The sequence below is a fragment of the Otolemur garnettii genome, unplaced genomic scaffold (genome assembly GCF_000181295.1).
Source record: "Otolemur garnettii isolate 467f Iridium unplaced genomic scaffold, OtoGar3 scaffold00067, whole genome shotgun sequence".
In the NCBI taxonomy this organism is placed as follows: domain Eukaryota; kingdom Metazoa; phylum Chordata; class Mammalia; order Primates; family Galagidae; genus Otolemur; species Otolemur garnettii.
This window is the reverse complement of record NW_003852462.1, coordinates 3,672,301-3,693,637: the sequence shown is the minus strand read 5'-3', so window position 1 is coordinate 3,693,637 and position 21,337 is coordinate 3,672,301. Positions and strand designations below refer to the sequence as shown.

General features: G+C 55.1%; 1 protein-coding gene across 7 annotated transcripts in view; it reads right to left on the bottom strand.

The window, feature by feature from the left end:
* Nucleotides 1–21,337, bottom strand: part of KCNAB2 (potassium voltage-gated channel subfamily A regulatory beta subunit 2) — an 88,603-nt gene that overhangs the window by 28,137 nt on the left and 39,129 nt on the right. For 2 of the 7 annotated variants that reach the window (XM_012807297.2, XM_012807298.2), the window contains exon 1: nucleotides 4,469–4,680. The exons of 3 other annotated variants lie outside the window; for them this stretch is intronic. In XM_012807297.2, coding sequence (XP_012662751.1) covers nucleotides 4,469–4,680 — 212 coding nt within the window. Of the gene's footprint in view, nucleotides 1–4,468; nucleotides 4,681–16,133; nucleotides 16,352–19,998; nucleotides 20,066–21,337 lie in introns of those variants that run through there. 2 more of the 7 variants (XM_012807300.2, XM_012807296.2) reach the window with 2 other exon arrangements.

Below are 21,337 nucleotides of genomic sequence, written 5' to 3'. Positions count from 1 at the left end.
CTCAAGCACCTACGAGAAACTGTTCCTGAGCAAGGTAGCTTAGTGGTCCGCGTCCAGAACCTACCTAAGCTGGGCCGGAGACCTGGCCAGTCCTGAGCCCTGATACAAGGCCCCCCGCCTTTTCCTGGGGCCACTACCTTCTGACTTCAGCTGATGCTGCTCAGTTGATTCCCTTCTTTATCTGAGTCTTGTCTCCAGAAGGCAGTGTGGGGCCACTGCCCCCGACACAGGCCCACTGTGACTTCCACAGCCTCAGTTTCCCTGGTTGCGAGACCACTGGACCACCTCTATCATGAGTGGATATAATACTCGTATGCCAGTTTGAAAACAGTTGAGTGTGTCATGAAATTGAAGGTAGTTTTCAATGACCGAGGTTTATTACAAAATTTCCCGTTATAGCCAGCCCAGCTGCCAGACTACACTCCACACGTCCAGAGTCCCCTGAAGGAGAACACATGGGCAGCCGGTTTCTCTTTCAGGAAGGGGAGGCTCAGCAGAGGCTGTGGACACAGGCTCTGAAGTCAGAGCTCAAATCCTGGTTCAGCTTTCCTGGAAGGATGATGACCTTGGGCATTTTGTGAAATTGTCTGATGCCTCAGTGTTGCCATCTGCAGAATGGGCTCACCATGGTGCCTTTCTCATGAGGGTTACATGAAAGGATGTGTGTTCCCAGGGCACAGGACACTACATCATACATGTCTTGTTTCCTAAAAGGGTTGGGGTGGGGGCCGAGGGAGCCACAGAGCAGGACATGGCACAGTGGACGCTTCCTCACACAACACAAGGACACCTCCAATGGGCTTTAGCTACTCCTGTGTCAAAAGTAAACGGGTGAAATAACCTAGCAATCCCCTCAGCAATGCTCACGGCACCAGCCCAGAGGAGTGCGCGTCTGGCTGCTAGAAAGCAGGGCCCAACTGTACCCCTTGTTGGCTGCGTAAGCCGGGCCTGTTGAGCAGTCGAGGTCATTTCCCCCATGCTGGCTAGAAAGAAACTGTAGTTAGAAAGGACAAAGTCGCTTAGAACGGGTCCAGTAAAGGACAAAAGGACTAAAGGTTCTGCTCAGAGCTCTCAGGTGCTTTGGGATCATAGACCTCCTGGAGAAACTGATATAGGCCCTTTCCCTGGGAGAAATGCACAGACAGGAATCCCTCAGGGCCTTGTTCTCCATGTCTGGGTATCTGCAGACCCCAGGCCCCAGTGGGTGCCTGGTCTAGATAAATCCTGGCCCCCAGGAGCAAGGCAAGACCACTTCCACGAGGGCCCCTGGGGGCAACGTCCTGACTGGCTCTGTTGAAGGCCCGGTTAGGCACACCCCTCTGAAAACTTCCCTTTTATAAGCACAAAACTCTATGCTGGAAGGGCTTCTTGTCCAGTGGGACAGCAGCTGTACCAGCAGACAGGTGAGGAGCAGAACACCAGAGCTGAGCCTACATGCCCAGGCCTGGAGAGCAGAGGCACCCTCTGCCCACCTGTTTGGGGAGGATTGGCCAAAGTGGCCCTGCTTCCTGATTCTTTTTTTTTTTTTAAGAGACAGAGTCTCACTTTGTTGCTCTCAGTAGAGTGCCTTGACATCACAGCTCACAGCAAACTCCAGCTCTTGGGTTTAAGTGATTCTCTTGCCTCAGCCTCCTGAGCAGCTGGGACTACAGGCACCTGCCACAATGCCTGGCTATGTTTTTGTTGCAGTTTGGCTGGTGCCGGGTTTGAACCTGCCACCCTCAGTATATGGGGCCGGCGCCCTACTCACTGAGCCACAGGCACCACCTGCTTCCTGATTCTTATCCATTCTCAGTTTGATTGACATGAAGTGAACCCATGTCCCCGAACGGGCTCTGAGTTTCCTCCTGTGCCAGGGCGGGGACCCAGGGCATCTGGCTCCTCAGCTGCCTTTCCACCCACCACCCACAGGAATAATTTAATGAAACTAGGACACCGCATGATACTGCAATTACCCTGCTCAACTTGTTTCCCTGTTAAAATGATGGTATTAGTGCTGCCATCCGCTGCCAGGCCTTGGGAGAAGGAATGAGAAGGGACAGGGCACCTCCAGGCGGGAAGCTCTGTAAAGACGGCTGCTAGGTGGGGGTTGGGGGGCGTACAATGGATTTTCAGCCTGGTTGGGACCGAGGCTGCTGACACTCGGCCACTCGAAACTTTCTGGACATGAAAATTGTTTCCTACACATTCCTTCCCCCTAATTAAAACTTGACATAATGATAAAATCATCGGTCTTCATTAATTTGCTTCATGCCTGTCTCACGGTCTGGAAAAATGGCTAATGAGGACACACAGATGTAACCTTTGCCAGAAGAAAGCGCTAATGCCCACCATGCAGCCACTGAAGACGTCATGCCCATAGATACTGGGATCTGCACTCCAGACTTTGTGCAGGGCCAGGGCTGGAAGGCTCCAGGAAATCACGGACCCTTTTAAAAAGAGTTCTCCTCCTCTCAGTCATCTGGGCCGAGGACAACATTCCTGATCAAGGGAAAGGAGAGCAACATCGCCACCGCCGTGGGCTGGCTTGAGGGATGAGCGAGCTCACCTGTCTGCTGCTGCCTTGCACCACTCGGGGCAGCAGGTCTGTCGCATCCCACACTCCAGGCCCCTTAAGGTCAGGCCTGGGCCTCCATGTCTTCACCTTCCTACTGGAGCTGGGGACCAGGGATGTTGCTTTGGGACGATGTTGGGGTATAATTTGGGGGTGAGATGCCCAGGCTCTAGGGTCAGACCCTTGAGATTAACTGCTGGCTCCTCTCTTGTGTACCAGCTCTGCCTCCCCCTGCCCTGCACCCAGCCTCTCGGGGGGCCTCTGCCGGCTCTGCCTCCCCTGACCTGCACCCAGTGCCTCGGGGGCCTCTGCTGGCTCTGTCTCCCCCTGCCCTGCATCCAGCGTCTTGGGGGGGTGTCTCTGCTCTGCCTCCCCCTGCCCTGCACCCAGCACCTCGGGGGCCTCTACAGGCTCTGCCTCCCCCTGCCCTGCACCCAGCCTCTTGGGGGGCCTCTGCCGGCTCTGCCTCCCCCTGCCCTGCACCCAGCACCTCGGAGCCTCTGCCGGCTCTGCCTCCCCCTGCGCTGCACCCAGCGCCTCTGGGCCTCTGGGAGAGCACAGCATGGGCAGGGTGTGTCATGTTGCTGGCAGCTGTGCCTGGAGCTGCTGCTGGGGAGGGCCAGGCTCCTAGGGAGGTGGTCAGAGTTGGGGGTGGTGTCAGGTCCCACCCTGTACCCCTGCTGTGGCCCTGGAACAGTCACTGTGGAACAATCTGTGAGCAGGATAGGGGAGGTGCTGGGCAAGAACACCTGACGGGGCGAGCTTTGGATTCCAAGTCCCATTTCAGCTGTTAAGAAACCACCCGTTGTCCTACCTACAGACATCTGAGCCGGCCTTCTTCCCCCACGGCACCAAAGAAGGCTCCCTGGGCCCTGCCAGGTGTAGGGCTCTGCATGCTCCTCTGGGGGGGGGCTGCAGTCAGGGAGTGCTGGGGCTGGAGTTGAACCCTGGTCCTCAGACCACAAACACACCGGCCCAACAAACAGTGCCCTTCACTAAACGGCTGGCCTTCCCTGCCTCAGGTGTGCACGTCGGTATGTACACACAGACACACACATGGTCACCCTGCGCACTTGTGATCTTTGAGAACTACTCCTCATGGGACCGTGGGGGGGACTGCGTTAATAGTCACAATTTTCATTTACATAGTGCTTTGTATGATTAGAAGTAATCTCACTTGTATTATTAATTCCCCCTTTTGATGATCCTAGGATTGACTTAAGAGGTGTAGCCTGTAATAGGCATCTAAACTAAACAAAATAAAAAATAAATTAAAAAAAATGTACACACACATATTCTGTTCATGTCTAGCTTTTGATGCCTCCTTAACAAAACATGTAACCCCCCAGACCTTCTAGAGTAGAAAATTTCATTCTGAATTGTCTTTACTAAGTTTACTGGATGGGACCCAAAGCCTTTACCTCTGAGGTTCTTTGAAGGATATCAAACTTCCGGCCAGGCGTGGTGGCTCACGCCTGTAATCCCAGCCCTCTGGGAGGCCAAGGCAGGTGGATTGCTTGCACTCAGGAGTTTGAGACCAGCCTGAGCAAGAGTGAGATCCCCCCTCTCTAAAAAAAAAAATAGCCAAGCATTGGGTGCGTAGCTGGTATTGATGCCAACTTGGGAAGTGTTAAGAGACGGCATCCTGATGACTGATGTGCAGGCTGGGCCTCTCCAAAACCGGCGCCTCCATCCCAGCTCAGCCCCTACCTGGCTCAAGGCACTGGGACTGTATGTGGGGAGGGTGAAAAGGACGAGTGTCGGAGCAGGGCCCCCAACTTTCTCTCATCAGGTCCACGGCCCTCTGGGCCTCCTGGGATAGTATGACAAACAGGAATTTGCAGGTTCTCTGGGCTCTAGAAGGTGGGCCGGTGGGGAGGACAGCCCCCGCCCGCAACCATCTGCCCCTCGTACCTATATTTCATCCCGTGCTGCTTCATGCTGGCATCACTGGTACACGGGAGGCTCTGCACTGACAGCTGTCCCAGGCTCCGGGCCACCATGGCCACGGCACGGAATCGGCCGCGGGAGCCCAGGCTGGGGCTGCTGGCTGCTGGCCGGCCCAGCCGCTCCTCGGGGCCCCGGCCCTTGAGGCTGTGCTCTGAGCACACGAAGGACACCTGCATGCTGGCCCTGGTCAGCCCCTGGCTGCGGCCACGCCTCCTGGTTTCAGAGTTACCTGTCCCCTAGAAACTCTTTTCCCTCTGGGACAAGACTTTATCCCAGGAGGTGGGAAAGCTGTGCTGCTTCAGGAGGAAGGATTTCCAGAGGCAATGGCAAAGAAAAAGGCTGTGCAGTCTCCAGATTTCCAGGACTGTGCACGGAAGACCTTATCACGGAGGGGTCACATCTCTCTCGTCTCTGCAGGTCCTTCCTCTGTCTGTGCCCTGGTCCAGCTCTGGCTGCCCAGGTCCCCAGCCCAGTAGTCTCCAAAAGTGCCTGGCAGGGCTGGGCAGTCAGCTATTCCCGATGAGCAAGATTGCTGCCTCTGCCAGAGAGGGGAGGGCTCCCTCCAGTGTGACCTCGTCCTTGTCCTCGTGGCTCATGCAGCCCCTGGCGGTGTCCTGGGGGCTGAGCAGAGCCGCTGTGATTCTCTCCTGGAGCAGCAATGTGGAGGCAGGGGAGCAGCTGCTTTCTCAGGCCTCCCGAGGCTCTCGGTGGGGGCCTGGCACCAGCTCCGCTCTGCGCGCTGGGGCTGCTGCAGCTCCCACCGAGTCGATTAGGCAGCAGGGCGAGGCGCAGGCAGCGTCCGGCCATTCATTATTAATGAAGAAGGAGGCACAGACCTCCTGCCCTGGCCATCCCCGGAGGCGTCACTGGCTGCTCTAGGCTGACAGCTGCTGGGCCGGGACCAGCCCAGGGCCAGGCAGGCATTGCAGCCGGGGTGGACAGCGGAGCCTGTGGCAGCCAGCTCCCGCCAGAGTCTCCCCAAGTGAGTTTCCAGCTGCACCTGCTCCTAGTTCTTGTACAGGAAAGCAAGTCCTTGGGGGCTTGGCACAAGGAGAAGCCAAATCACCAGAAGTGTGGAGAAGAGACCATTCATCTCGGCAAGAATGCTGCAGACGGCCCAAGGAAAGAAACCTCTGCACAGTACTTAGCTGACAGCAGGTGCTCAGTACATTCTCTGCAATGAGTGACTGAATGAGCGAAGCCCCTTGCCCACGGTGCCCCATCCTCAGCGTCTGGAGGGGCTGGCTCTGCCCTCTGACCCCTCAACCTTGCAGGGTGGGGCCTGGCCAAGGCTGCCTCCTAGGTCACCTCTTGTCCCGCGGGAGGGGCCGAGAAAGAGCAGTGGGTACTGGGGTGGGGAGGCAGGTGCCGGGGTCTGGCTGCCGCCTGCTGTTGCTGTCGCTGCGCTGTGTGATCGTAGGTGGAGTCCTGCCCTCTGTGGGCCTCTGGGCCTCCACTGACAAAAGGAAGGGTGTGACCCACAGAGCTGCTCCCTCCGTCCCTCCGTCCCTCCCAGCTCAGCTCTGTGGGGACCCTCATACCCACGGGCTGTCCACCCCCTGCTCCTGACACAGCCCAGAGAAGACGTTCATAATCCACTGCCCTGCCTTTTGCCACAGAAGTTAAAAGTTGAGAATAAACTTTGCTCCAATTCAGTCTCCTGAAGTCCTTCCCCTGGAAGGTCAGTGTCACCCTTGTATCCTCTGCACCAGCCTGGACCTGACTTGGGAGCAGGAGTCAGCCCCTGAGGGTGGAACCTGGGCCTGGAGACAGAGGTCCGGGAGGGCAGAGCCGATGCCTTTGTCAAAGACACCCTGACAGATCACAGACGCACCTCTAGAGGCCAGTGAGCCAGCTGTCCACTTAAGCAACAGGAATGGATGGCCTGGGCCCCTGCGCTCCAGGCAGGCTGATGCCCTTCCCAAGTCTCTCGGGTGAGGGCAGGGCTGACCTCATGAGCGGGCTGAGCTCCTCCTTAGGGCTGGACACCAGGACTTAAGGACAACAGGCTCTAGCCTGCCGGGAGCTCACAGGTCTGTGGAGGAGGCCACAGATGGTAAAGATTCTGCCTTTGGTCTCCTCCTGGGGCTCAGGGAAGTTTTAGCCCCTGACACTTCTCTCTGCTTGTGGGCTCTTTATATGGTGTGAACAGGAGAAGGTTGCAGCATCCGAACTTCTCTGAATATGCAAAGCCAGAGCCAAAATGGAACTCACTCAGACTCTCACAGAATCTTTAAATACCAACTCTTTTTTATAAAGAGGATTACGTTTATCTGTTCAAAGAGCATTTGAGCACCTACTGTGTGCCTGTTGCGGAGGTATCTGCTCTCATGCTGCCCACTGTCCAGAGCAGGGTCGCTCAGCCTCTGATCGGGCATGGTGGGATATCACAAATCCAGAGTCCTAGGCCCCACTCGGGCCTGGGCAAGTGGTGGCTCTGGTCCAAGCCAGCGAGGTCATGCCTGCTCTGAGTGATATGCCCGTGCTGGCCTAGTGAGACGTGCAGGTCCTCCACTCAAGTCCCCGGATCCCATCAGGGCTGGTGTCTCCCTGCTCCTCAGAGGCCGCTCCTAACCAGATGGGGTGCTTTCAGCAACACCAAGTTAAGTGAGATTCACAAGACTCTTAGTCACCGCAGTGTAAAATGTCACTGGCCTCACCACGTGACCCAGCAATCCCCCTGCTGGGTACGAACCCAGAGAACTGAAAACAGACAAAGACCCAGTCATGAACCTCCACATGGCACCATTCACAACAGTGCCAGTGGGAACGGCCCAAACACCCACCCACTGACAAGCGGACGGACAATGGTGGTACAGACAGGAATGAAATGTCACTCAGCCACAAGAAGGAACAAAGTTCCGACAACACGCTGCTGAAAACATAGTGTACCGTATGAGTCCACTGCCACGAAATACCCAGAACAGGGAAATTCACAGAGACAGAAAGTGGATTACTGGTTGCCGGGGGAGGGGCGGGCAGAGTGGTCGGTAAAGGATATGGGGTTTCTTTTCAGGGGTGATGAAAATGTTTCAACAGCAATTTTGGCAATTTTTGCACAACTCTGTGAATACTAAAAACTACTGAATTGGATTCTTTCCCCTCCTTTCCTCCTTTCATTTTGAGACAGTGTCACTCTGTTGCCCTGGGTTGCAATTTTTAGCAGAGACGGGGTCTCGTTCTTGCTCAGGCTGGTCTCTAACTCCTGAGCTCAAGCACACCTGCCACGGCCTCTCAGAGTGCTGGGATTACAGGCATGAGTCACACCTGAATTGGTTTCTTTAAACAGGAAAATTGTACGGCATGTGAGTTACAGTTCAATAAAGCTGTCACCCCAAATGCCACCTGCCTTAAAGGCCTCTGGTCTTCTGCTGTTCTCTGTGGGGGTGCCCTCCCTGACCCTGTCTCTGACCTCCTCTTCACCTAACAGCAGCTCAGACAGCACATGTCGGGGGAAGCCAGGCCTCCAACACAAGCAGTTCCTCCCTTCTCCCTGTGCCACTGACCACTCTTTTCCCACGGATACCAGGGGGGTGGGACCCGGTCGCTGGTGGTCATCTGGTGTATCCACTGTGCCCAGTGGCCTTTCAATAAATACTGAATCGGTGAGACTAACTTACGTTCCTGATTATGCTAAGGAACGTGAGCAGCTGCTGGACAGATGTGAGCTGGAATTCAACAAAGGATATACATTTTAGGGACACTAAACTTCTAAGCAAGCAGTAATTTTCCCTCTTGACTGGGAACTCCGACTGAAACATGCAGTCCTCTTTAGTTAACGTGTCTGGGCACTTGCTGGGGGAATTTGCTGTATTTTTTACCACCCATCTATTTTACTAAGCTACTCTTACTTTCCATTTCCCTTATCTGCTATTACTTATTTTAAAAACTTCACTGTAGCAGATTAATTTAAGGAAGTTTCCTATAATCCTTTTTGGAATTGGGTTGGTGTGGGGGAGAAGCAATGTTTTAAAAGAGCTCATAGTAATTTGGTGTGAGGCATGCTACATTGCAATCTCTGAATATTGCATCTGGGTGGTGCATATGTGATAACTCTGCATTGGGGGGCATCACCCAGGAGTGGTGATGCCCCCAATGCTTCCTTCCCCAGAGGACACTGAGCAATGTGCAGAGACATTGTTGGTGTCACAGCTGAGTGGGGGGTGCTCCTAGCAGCAGGTAGGGGTACGGACTGCCCTACAGCAGAGAATTATCTAGTCCAAATGCCAGCTCTGTATTAATCAGAATCTTGGATCATCTCTCCTCAATGACATTGTTCGAGACAAGGGAAGCCCAGGACATCCATACCCAGGGGACAGTCCCTGGGAGATATGGAGGGGGCCTTCCCACCCCAAACAGCCCCTAGCAAGTGTCTCTTGGCATTAAACCTCCCCCATCCAGGAAGGAGATGCCCCAAATGCCCCGTCCGGGAGGGGGTGTTGGGAGGATTCCTGTCTTTTTTGCACTTTTCTGTATTTTTCAAATTTTTCTAGTATGGATGCATATTTCTCATGTAATCAGGAAAAACATCCTCCAGTTTGTCTTTGAACTATTTAACCCAGGATAAAACGATGGTTAAAATAACACAAAACAAGGAAGAGAAGCCCGGTGGCTTCTCGTGTGAGCCCAGGCCACACCGCGACAGGGACAGCAATGCTTAATCGGCTCAGGATGTTTCTGGTATCAGAAATGGCCTACGTGTACCTGGGCACTTCCCTGCCCAGGCCCTTGCTCCCCCACGGTCACTCAGGACAGTGAAGACAACTTCACCCTGGACAGAAGGTTCTCACTCTGATGTACAAAACCCCAGGCGCCAGCCTCTTCCTCACCTCCACTTTCTCAGGCCTGCATGCTGAAATGAAGATTCTGGATGGTCCAGATTTCCTTCTTGGACAGGAAAGATTCCCTCTGCTGCCCTGTTCTCAGAGTCCTGGGTTTGGGGGACAGGTGCAGTGCTGCGCACAGTGGGACTGCGGGATCCTCAGGTGTGCTGACGTCATGATGACAGTGACAGGCACTTAGGGCTGGGCAAGTGGTCTGGAGGTGCCACCCTGACCACGCCCACCCTGCCCAAAGCAATGCTTGGAACGCTGTGTGCCCGGCTTCCTATAGCCTGAAACTGGCCATGGCATGTCCAGCTCTGGTTTTAATACCTGAACTCACAGGTACAGGATCACTCCCGTATTGAAGTGCCCCCTCCATCCATTTGCCTTCAGTAGGTTTTGTGGGAATCTCACAAAGTCCACTCAGGGAGCAGGTGATGTTGGGGGGGGGGGGCAGAGCTCTAGCAGCTGCCCCTGGAAGCTGCTGAGTCCTCAGGCCTGGAGCAGGAGTTTTAGAGGCAGCTTTTCCAAGCATGGCCTCCCCCAGCTCCCCTGGGAGTGAGTACCAGGTGTGTCCCGGCTGGCCATGCTGAAAGGAGCATGGTTTGTACTCAAAGGTGACTCCCTGCCCAAGGAGGGGAGGGGCTGCTCAAGGGTTGGGGGGCTGCCCCAGTGGAGTGGTTTCTCAGAGGGAAGGGCAGCAGGCCTATGGCCTTCCTGGAGGAGGGGCCAACCAGGCCCTTCAGAGACTGTGGCTGTGAAGCAAGGGTCCCCAGGAGAGGCCTGAGCCAGCTCTGCAAGAAGGCCTGTGTTCACAGCCACATCTGTGAGCAGGAGAGGGAGTTAGCAGCTGGGAAAGGCTCCTGGGGTTGATTCCTCCTGCTGAGCAGAGAGGCAGGAGGGCAGAGGCCAGGGAACCCCTGGGGCAGGCTCTGTGTCTGGGATTGCCCAGCTGGCCTCCTGGGCAGTCACAGGGGGAAGGCCGGATGTAGTGGGAAGGGAGAACCTGGTGGGATGTGTGCACTCCTGGGGGCCTTGCCCAGAGCTCCTGTCCCCTCAGCGGGGCTCGTTTTGTGGTTGGGCCAAGAGGGCTGTGCAGGAAGCCACAGGTGATGCTGGGACAAGGTCACCTTCAGTCACACCGCCTGTGTTCTCCTCTGGCTCTCCAGGAGCCCTTGCTCAACGTCCTCCCAACTCTACAGGCCCTGAAAGGGGAGAAAGGTGAACTGGCCCCCGGTGGCGGGTTTTGCCTCTGCTGCAGCCATTCACAGTGCAACTGTGCACCCCCCCCCCCCAAGTGGGCACGTCTCAGCCCTCTTCCATTTTCATCCTCAGATGTGCCCTTTGAGGTATGGCGAAGTCACTGCACCGATCACCACAGTGATCACCACAGCGATCGCCACAGCAATTACCACAGTGGTCACTACAGCACGATGCATAGATAATGTTTTCTGTCCTTGCCTAGGTGGGGGGCCTCCTGGGACAGATACCCCAGACCTGGGTCTGTATGTTGGCAGGTGTGCCCAGGCTGTGTGTGGCAGGTCACACTCATAACCTCAAGCTTTGGGAGGCTGAATAGGAAGGATTGCTAGAGGCTGGGAGTTTACCAGCAGACTGGGCAATTTAGATCCCATCTCAAAAAAATTTTTTTTTTTTTTTTTTTAATTAGCTGGGCATGGCAGTGTATATCTATAGTCCCAGCTACTTGGGAAGCTGAGAGGGGAAGTTTGCTTAAGCCCCAAAGGTAAGGTTACAATGAGCTGTGATTACACCACTGTACTCTGGCTTGGGCAACAGAGTGAGACCCGTCTCTAAAACAGAAACAAAAGCAGGTGAGCTCTGTGAGCCCCAGGCCAAGGTGGGAAACACGGGGCAATGCAGGAGCAGGTTGCAGGTGTGAGGGGCTCGGTCCCCCACCTCTCCTGGCAGCAGCCCTTCCCCTTCAGTAGGGGAGCCGAGGCTGGAGAGAGATCTGGGGACCTACAGAGGTATGGGCAGTCTCCAGGCCTGGGGTGTCCAGCAAGGCTCCACCCTGGAGCCTGCTGCCAGCCATGGTCCTGGACAGGCCTTCATGGAGCCCACCAGCTTCCTCCCAGGCCCTGTGTGCGACTCGGCAACTCTTCCAGGGTCTGGCTGCCCTCCTCTGCCTGCCCCCTCCAGGTCCCTCTCATCCACGTGGCATCTCCAAGTGTGACTCTGCACTGATGAGACTCTGCGACTGACAGAAAGAGCCCAGACACCTGCACAATTATAGGAGGGTGGGAAGGTGCCTTTCCCAGGAAGGGGAAGGGATATTTTTATTGCCCACAAGAGCCAAACTCTGAGTTGTCTACCTTATCTAGTCTTAACTAGACAATTCTGTGGGAGAGTGACTATAGTCTCTACTTTCCAGATGAGGAAACTGAGTCATGGAGAGGCCAGGAGACTTGTCCAAGGTCACACAGCTAGCTGGTTCCTCCCAGGACACTCAGTAATGTCCTCCCAGACTCAAGGTGTTGAGTCAGCCTTTGGGGCCTGTGGCAGGTGGGAATTCCGGTGGGGTCCTAACTCCTGGTGCCTGTGAACGTGACCTAATTTGGAAATAGGGACTTTGCATGTGTGATCAAGTTAAGAGAAGACTGTACTGGATCAGGGTAGTCCCAAATCCAAGGATTGGTATCCTCATTAGGACAGAGATTTGGGGACAGCCAGCCACAGGGGGAAAATGGCCTCGTGAAGAGAGACTGGGGTGACGTGTCCATAAGCCAAGGGACATTGAGGACTGCTGGCCACCACTAGAAGCTGGAGGAGGCTGGGAGGCTCCTCCCCGAGAGCCAGTGGAGGGAGCACAGCCAATTGACACCCAGAGTTTGGCCTTGCAGCTTCCAAAACAGAGAGTAGGTTTCTGCTGTTTTAAACCAGCCCCAGGAAAGTAACACAGGACATTCCCAAAGTGGACTACTGTCCTTTGCTTGGCTTGGGAGACAGGTTCACCCTCTGAGCCTCTGCCATTTCCTCTTGCCTCTCTCCCTGCCCACAGCTCCTTCCTCCCCACCTGTGATTTCAGATACAACTGGATCCTTCACTCTCCCAGGAACCCTTCCTGGGCTGGCCCGGCTGGACGCGCCCTCCTATGGTTAGCTGAGCTAGTAGATAGAACTAGCTCAATGTACTTGACAACCAGCCAACACTTTCTGCTGCTAAGTCCTCCTGGATCCAGAGTTAGAAGGTGCCAGAAATCGGGACTCCTATACGGCCAGGAAGCTCAGGAACAAGGGTCAGGGCCCAGGGCTGTTGGGGCTCCCTGCGACCCACCTCTGGACTATAGAGAGAGGCTCAGATGCAGCATCTAGTCCTGTCTGCCCACTGTCAAGGATGAGCAGGAACGAGACACACATTCCAGGGGAGGGAGACTGACATCACGTGACCCCCTCCAGCTCCTGCTCAGAGGCTTAAGACATCCTGGGTGCTGGGGACACACAAAGCTTTGCTTTCAAGGTGTAGATGGACGAAGGACAGGCCGCAGAGAAGGAGGAGGGGGCTTGAGAATGACCCATTAGTCTTGTTGGGGTGCTTCGGAGAAACTCTGGATACCAAACCAAAATGTAATGATGGCAAGGAGCCAGCCACTGGAAAATCTGGGGGTGTGCCCTCCAGGCAGAGGGGACAGAGAGCCCAAGGGCTCTGAGGATGGCACGCGCTCAGTGAGCTCAGTCCCTGGAGCGAGAGAAGGAAGGTGTAGGTGGCTGATGCACCCTGAGTGGGAAGAGAAGGTCTGCCTTGACCTCAGAGAGGCAGGTCGGGACTAGGCCAGGCCTTGTGGGGAGTTGGGTTCATTTCCAGTGCCATGGGGAGAAACACGATTGAGCCAAGGGCCACTGTGTGGCTGGTGTGGTGTGGGCCTTGGCCTTGCCTCTGGACCCTCCCATGGTTGACAGCCAGATGGAGAAGGCGGTGGGAGCTGGGCCTGCTCCCTCACTCTGCTCTGCACAGAGGGACTGTGTGGATTTAAAAACTCATTTTTTTTTTTTTAACAGCAAGGGTTGAAGATAGTTAAAAAAAAAAAAGTGAGGAAGTTAATAAGAAGGCTCCCCCTCAACCCAGCCGGCCAGCTGCAGGCTCAGTGCAGCTGATAAATGCCCAGACCTGGCTCTGCTGACTCCTGGCTGCTTGGAGCAGTTAGTATCTCGAGGCGGTATCTCTTTTACATTAATATTTAAGACCAAGTTTAACTGAGTCACACTGTAGTCCTGGACGGGAGATGTAACCATAGAGTGGCATTTATCTGGGATCTGTACCAACGGGGGAGGGAGTCACAGAGCCCCCTCACCTCCCAGCCTGGTGCAGCAGGATGAACCCTGCTGAGAGGGAACTGCCTGAGGCTGGAGTGTGGGACAGGGAGTTTCCCCAGGGTGTCTCAGATGTGGAAGAAGGGACATTTCCTCGGGGCATTGGGCAAATGTGTTAGTTTCCTGGGGATGTCAGAACAAAGAACCCCAAACTGGGTGGCTTAAAACAACAGAAACTTGTCCTCCCACAGTCTGGGGGCTGGAAGTCTGAGCTCCGGGCTTTGGCAGGGCCGTGCTCCCTCCAAAGACTGTCCGGAAAGTCTGTTCTTGCTTATTCCAGCTTCTGGGGGCTCCTGGGAAGCTTCAGCATTTCTTGGCTCTTAGATGCCTCACCCCACTCTCTGCCTCCATCCCCATGAGTTTTTTGTTTTAGAGACAGTATCTCACGCTATCACCCAGGCTGGAGTGCAGTGGCAGGATCATAGTTCACTGCAACCTTGAACTTCTGGGCTCAAGTGATCCTCCAGCCTCTGACTCCTGAGTAGCTGAGACTATCGGTGTCTACCACAATGCTCAGCTAATTTTTTTTTTTTATTTGGTACAGATGAGGTCTTATTACATTGCCAAGGCTGGTCTCAAACTCCTGGCCTCAAGCACTCTTCATGCTCCAGCCTCCCGAAGTGCTGGAATTACAGGTGTGAGCCGCTGCTGGCCAACACGGCCTGCTTATAAGGGCATCAGTCACTGGATTTAGGGTCCATCCTAATCCAGATGACCTCATCTTACCTTGACTGATTACAAATGTAAAGACCCTTATTTCTACATAAGGGCACATTCTGAGGTCAGGGTGCTCATGGATTTGGGGAGGATACCCACCTCCATCATAGAGCCTATCTATGCTGGGGGAGGTGGGGGTCTTCCAGAGTTTGGAGGACAAGGTGCAGTCCCTTCCTGCCTCCTCCCAGGTGCCAACCACCATCCTCACCCCAGCCAGCCACCAGGGCCCACTCTCATCTCCTCCGACATGCCCCCTGATCCTTGGCCTGGAAGGCTCTTTCCTACATATTCAGACGGTGCCTCTCTCAGATGGTTCTGTCTCAGCTTCCCTGCCACCCTGGTCCCTCTCCATCGTCTCGCTTTGCTCCACAGCTGTGGCTACTGGAAGGTGTTCACCTGAGTGTCAGCCTTTCCTCTACCTCCCACACCAGGACACAGCTGCCTCGAGGGTGGGGCCTTCTGATCCTGGCTGTGCATCTCCAGGATAGCGCCCAGGGCCTGCTGCCAAGGCGGCACTGAGCGAACACTTGCTGAATACAGGAAAGGTATCAGTGACCACCCCCAAAGGCACAGAGCCTCCCTCCTGAGAAATTTCCACCAGCATTAGGAGTATTAGGACTTCCAGTTACGGCCAAACCAGCTGATCCTTTGTCCTTCCCTTAAAGCTGGGTTGAGAATACAAAGCCTTAAAAACTCTGCCATCTAATGGACTCACAGCAGAAGTGTTTTGTTTCTTTAAATACAGCCACATGTTCACTGGGCAGAAGGGTCAGACACACTGTCGACCTGAGAAAGCATCAACAGAACCTTCCTGGCCTCCACCCTCCTCCAGAGAGCAGCCAGATAGCTCCGGGGCCTGTCTCAGATGGAAGTCAAGGATGAAATACAGGACTCCCAGTTAAATTTGAACTTCACATAAACAGAATCACTTTTTAGTATACCTATGTCCCAAATATTGCTTGAGACTTAAGTATAGATAGAAATTATTTGTTTATCTGAAAGTCAAATTGAATTGGGCATGTTGTATTTTTCATTTGCTGGGTCCTTACAAGGATTGGGTGGGAGGGTCCCCTTTGGCTCTGATAAGGGTCCTGGCAGGCCCAGGAAATAACGCTGTAAAGTTGCTGTCTATAGGGATCAAGAAACAAAAGCACCAGGCAGCCCTCCCACTCTGGGGTCACTTGCTGAGACTTTCTGAGGACAAAGCTGGCGGCTGCAGCGCTGTCCCAGGTGCTGAACCCAAAGATCAGTGGGCTGAACGGAAAGGACGTCCTTTTGAGGTTCCAAGAGAATTTAGACCTATAAGCACACCATTTAGGGGACACGGGGGACATTAAATTCACAGCCTTTGCTATCATCGTTACAGTTTGATGACTCAATTCAGAGCCACTTACTAAAACCAACTCTCACAGGGACATGGGGTGGGGGGAGCGCTTCTTGGTCCCCAAGTTTCTGTTCCTGCTGCCAGACGGATTTGTTGTTACAGATGTGGAATTAAGGTATCTTCGCTAACTCACATTTGTCAACCCCTCGTAACTGATGGTTTGCAATGAAGCTGCAAGAGACGTGGGCAATTGCGCGAGACGGCCCCTTCTGCAAAGTTCCCTCCAGAAACTACATTCTTTTCCCATGAACCAACCGGACTCTCAGTGGTGCTTATCTCTGGATAGGAGAGGGCTGTAAAGACTTCTGTTTTCTTCTTTTATACATTTCTGTGGGCTGACCTTGGACTTCCCGCACCACCCCCTGCCCAGCCCTTACCGATACTTCATGCCTGTGCGCTGTGCGGTGCAGCCGTCCAGGGAGAGGCCGTGCATGCGGAGGAAGCTCTCCATGTTCCTGGCCTGGGCTGCCGCCCGCACCTCCCGCAGCCGCTGCAGTTCCAGCGTGTCCGTCTGGCGGACGGGGTGCAGGGCCCAGTCCGAGTGGCACCTGCTGCTCACGCTCCGCAGGCTCTCGCTGTAGGTCATGGACAGCATGGTGCCGCCTGCCCCCAGAGCTGCCGCTGTCCACACAGTGCCCGTTAGAGAGTGTGCCGGCACTCCAGTGCCCCAGGCTGCCCGCTGGCCCCAGGGCAGGGGCGGCTGCAGCCCAACACCCTCCAACTAGAGCTGCTGCCAGTGGGTTTTGGCGCCTGGGAAAGGGACCTGGCCCTGGATGTGAATGTTCTTGGCTAGAGATCTCCAGTCCTCGAGTGGTGTGTGCTGGGGACTCTGGCTAAGCCACTTTCCCCTGCCCCCTGCATTGGCGGCGGGACAAGCACAGGCAAAGCCACATTCCAGGCGGGGCACCACCCCTGAGGCATCCAAGTGAGAACGGAGCACGGAGCACATGCTGAGCCAGAGCCCCCCAGTCACTATTCCATAGTGGTGACTGAGGTGCCACATCACGGTGCTCAGGGTAAAACAGGCCTGGGGAAGGCGCACAAGCCTCTGAGAAAGCAAACTCTACTGCAGAGCCAGGAAGACACCTCGCCCTCATGCACGGGTGGGGGGGACCCCAGGAAGGCCCTGATCGTTCATGGCCTTGTAAAGGGCAAGGGCCATCCACACAGTGAGGTCCCTGCTTGTTACAGCACCAGGGCCCCTGTGAGATCTTTGGGGGTTCATGCTTTTAGTGAAAGACTGAGCAAAGTGCATGTGAGGAGGTGGAGGGGGAGGTGGCCTGGGAAACAGGGCTAGTTGGGATGGGGAAATCTCAGCTTCTGTGTTAAGAACCACTGCTAAAGAGTCACCTGAAATGAGGAAAAGCACACGGCCATGTGAATGTCCATCAAAAGGGGACTGGTCACATGAATGACAGTCCATCTGTGCAGTGGGGACTTGTGTCACCATCAAGAATGAGGCTGAGGCCTGAGAGATAGTGATCAGTTAAAAAAAGTGTCCAGATACCACCACTGGAGTTAATTCACATGCGTGTAAGTGAGCAGTGAGGGCAGCATCGTGGCTGTGTATCTGTGCCCTGTGAATCCGTGGCTGGACCACAAGGACACAGTAGTAGGTATGGGGCAAAGGAACTTACAGTTTAGCAGCCCCCACCCTACCTGACTAAATCCTCTGCCTTGCCCCTGATGTCTGCACAGTGGCCCTGGCATGGTCTCCAGGCAGAGAGTACAGACCACTTCAGCTGGGTCAGCAACAGAGCAAGATCCTGGCCTGGCTCTAGGAACTGGGAAGCAACCAGCCCTGTCCCCACCTTATGTCCCATGAGAGAACAAGTTAGATTATCCTTGGCAAGGGGATGGGCCCTAAAGCAGGTAGGGATGCCCTGGCATGGACTGCTCCACCTTCCTGGAGAATCATTCTGGAGCTGGCAGAGGGGCTTGAACTTCAGGATGAGATTTGTTTTAGAAAATGGGGCCCAGAACACCTGTCGGAAACCGCCTGGGATCCCCTCTCCCTGTCTGCTGGCTGCTGCCCCCCTCTCACACATCAGGCAGCTTCCGGGCCAGTCCTGTGCAGGTGTGTGAAGACCTGTCCTCACTTCCCGGGGCAGGGGAGGTGGTGTAGTTTTTCGAGAAGGCCAGATGGGGCTGTCGCTGCAGGCTCTTCCCGAAAGCAGGACTTGCCTCAGACTTGCATGTTCCTGCCAGACCCAGCCAGGCTGAGATCAATAGCCATTAGCTTTCAAGACATTATCCACAAAAGCAGCCCCAGTCTGGTCAGGCTCAGAAAACGTAGCCAAGGCCCTGGGGCGGGACAACCGTGTGGCTTAGTGCCCGGGTCCCAGCATGACCCAGGCAGGCACCCTGACTGCTCCTAGCCTCCCTCTCCATGTCTAGGAAGTGGGTGGGCACAGGCCTGTGGCACCAGGCTGCCAAGGGCACCTGGGCAGGAGCTGGTGATGTAGGCAGGAGCACACCTCTTGGGGGACATGGGGTATGACATCACTTATGATAAATGGAGAGAAAAATGCACATCGCAGGCAGTGTGGACCTCTCTGGGCTAGAGCGAGACCAGTGAGCCGTGCAGATGCCAGCTATCACTAGAGAATGTTTACTAGGACAAACAGAGGTTAATAATGGCCCTTCTCCCACAGAATGCACGTATTCCTGACAGGATGGGTATAGGGCAGAGTCCGGGGTCCCAGGTGGGAAAGGAAAAGGGCACAGGTAAGAACAGGTCTTGGTGAGCCCTCAGCTGGGTGGCCAGGATCTGGAGGGTATCGGTCCCTTTCCTTGCAGCTCATCTCATGGCCTTGGGTGGGGTCCCCTGCAGCATGGAAGGAGCCTAAGGCCTCTTTCTGAGAGTGTGTCCCCATGGTGCAGGGCCAGGGGACTCTCAGGCAGAGAAGGAGGGAGTGGGTAAGCATGGTGGTCCCTGGCACAGGGTGGGAGGGTGAGGAGCAGAGGCCTAGTGCCATGAAGTGTCCACCGCCATGCATAGCAGGGACCCTGGCAAACTTGAGGGGACACGACCTGGGGAGGGAGGAAGGACGGTGTGTCTGAAGGCAGAGGGTCTCTGACAGTCACCAGCGCTATCCCAGGACTGTCTAGGGGCAGAGGTCAAAGTCCAGCTCCCCCCCACACCTTCATCTTGGGCTCCTTTCCAAAAGTGACTCTAGCAGGGTCAGGTCCTTGGTTGAGGGGCTCCAGGTAAGGCACTGAGGGGGCTCCTGCCTTGGGTTGCCTGCAACTCCTGAGCTCAAGTGCATAGTGACCTCGACCTCAGATTTGAAATATCACAGATCCCGGCTGCTTTCCAGAGTGAGGTTCTCTGTGCCCTGATACCCCCGACCACCCTAGTCTTCTGAAAAATAAGCTGCCTCCTCAGTAGCCATCACTAATTATGTGGTGCTTACAAGTTCTGTCCTGGGCCACGGCCTGCCTTTTGCAAATCTGTTCTTGTAGACTGGGGGGCTCGGGGGAATTCACGTGCGTTAACACCGTGACACGGGAAAATGAAACAAAGATGTTAGCCTCATTAAGTCAGCAGAAACTCCTACCTCCCTAAAGAGTCTTCTACCTGGAGTTTCTGAATGCAATCTGCTCACTGAAAGCCAACGAAGCACAAATCATGAGATCCAGGAGGAGCCCTGAACACTCTTCCCCACGACGACATCTGTCTACATATCAGAGACACCAGCCAAAGTTCTTGAAAGCAGAAATGGAGGGGAAGGTGTTACCATTCCGGTGTGCGGCTCTACAACACACCGCATAGCATCAGCGCAGAACCAAAATGATTTTTGCTCAGGGACAGTCAGCAAACCAAGACCCAAACACAAGCAGCCCCAGCTCCCTCAGGCAAGTGCTTCCTGGACAGTTTTCGGGCAGCGACCAAACCTCCCCGACAGCTCTTGGCAAAATGCAAAAATGCTGAATTGCAATCAATGGTGAACCCGCATCTGTGCAGACAGGGAAACAGCCTTCCTGCGGCAGGTCTGGGGGACAAGCAGGCTCAGGCTGGAGGAAACCCACCCGCCCCACTCTCCCGGCACAGTCATCTCAAGTTTACCCAGGGCCGGCTCTGTCTTGAAGCTCAATTCTTTGAAAAAATGCAGAGGCTCTAATTCCAGATCAGCCAAAAGCAACCCCCTAATATTGTCCTCTGTTATTTTAGATCCTGGGGATGCCTGCCCCAGGTGGTATCCCCCAAAGACGTTTCCTGGGGCCGAAGGGACAACTCACCTGCCTCCCTGGGTGTCTCTTGGTAAAAAGGCCGCGGTTTGGTGTATTAGGGATCACCAGGCGCTCTACGGACCTGGTGTGGCTTTTTCATTAGGGAGTGTCGCCACGGGACGTCAGAAGCAATTGGTGGATGAGCTGAGTCCCACCACGGAGGAGTTTGGAGGCGGCGAGTCCATTAGCTCTATTAGGGTGTTTTCATATCAGCGAAGGAGGCTGAATTATTCACGAGTGCCTCTTTCTCTAAAGGCTCGGGAAGTGCAGTTTCACGGTGCAGCCTGGCAAGGCCAATGCCTGGCATGGTGGGTTGGGGTGCAGCCCCTGTAGGGGGCTTGCTGGTCCTTCGAGCCCTTCCCCATTGCCTCCACTGCTCCTGTGTGCCAGACACATCACCCTGGGAACCACAGGAGGGAAGCGGCTGGCCTTGCAATTTGTTAATTGAGTGGGCACAGAGCTTGTAGCCCCTAAGGCCCCTAGTTCTGAGCTGTGCCTGCAGAGGGGCAGCCAGGTGCCCATGCAGGGCCCGCCGCCCACAGCAAATGGGGTCTAGAGAGGCCTCCCCTCAGCACACGCACATGCTCCTGGTCCCCTCAGCACAGCTGTGCCCCCATCAGCATATCCTAGACTGCTAGGACCTATAAATGGCAGGACCACACTGCCACTCCCTCCAGGCTGGCCACAGCACACGTCCTGGCCTGGGGTTTGGGAAATGCTCTGAGATGGTACCAAACCAGGCTGCGCTCGGGGGAGAGGCTGAATGCTGAGCCCCGGACCCAGACTTGTGACCTCTAAGGGACTGTGTGTCATTCTAGGATGCAAAGAAAAAAGTCTCAGTGTGACATTATCTTCCAACTAGGAGAGTGTACCAGTGTGTGTGGGATTTTGGATGGAGGTGGAGTTGTCTATCCTGTGACAATTGTGTGTCGGCTGCCACTGGGGGAGGGGTGTGGCACAGGAAATTGGTCCTCCAGACACAGAGTAGAAGGTAGGGGAGACAGGAGCCAAGAGAGGACCTGGGATGTGAGGGTGCCTGGCCCAGGCAGGCCTCAGCAAGTGACCTAGGATGGCTTTTCCCCAAAGACATGAGCCTGCTCTCTCAGCTGACCTCTCTGTATCCCTCGTCCAGCATCCCAAGCCTCACTGCCAGTGAGCCTAAGTGCTCTGCATGGAGCCCCCCTTCCCCCAGGGCACTGCTCTGTCTGTCTGTATGGAGCTCCCCTTCCCCCAGGGCACTGCTGTCTGTCTGCATGGAGCCCCCCTTCCCCCAGGGCACTGCTGTCTGTCTGTATGGAGCCCCCCTTCCCCCAGGGCACTGCTCTGTCTGTCTGCATGGAGCCCCCCT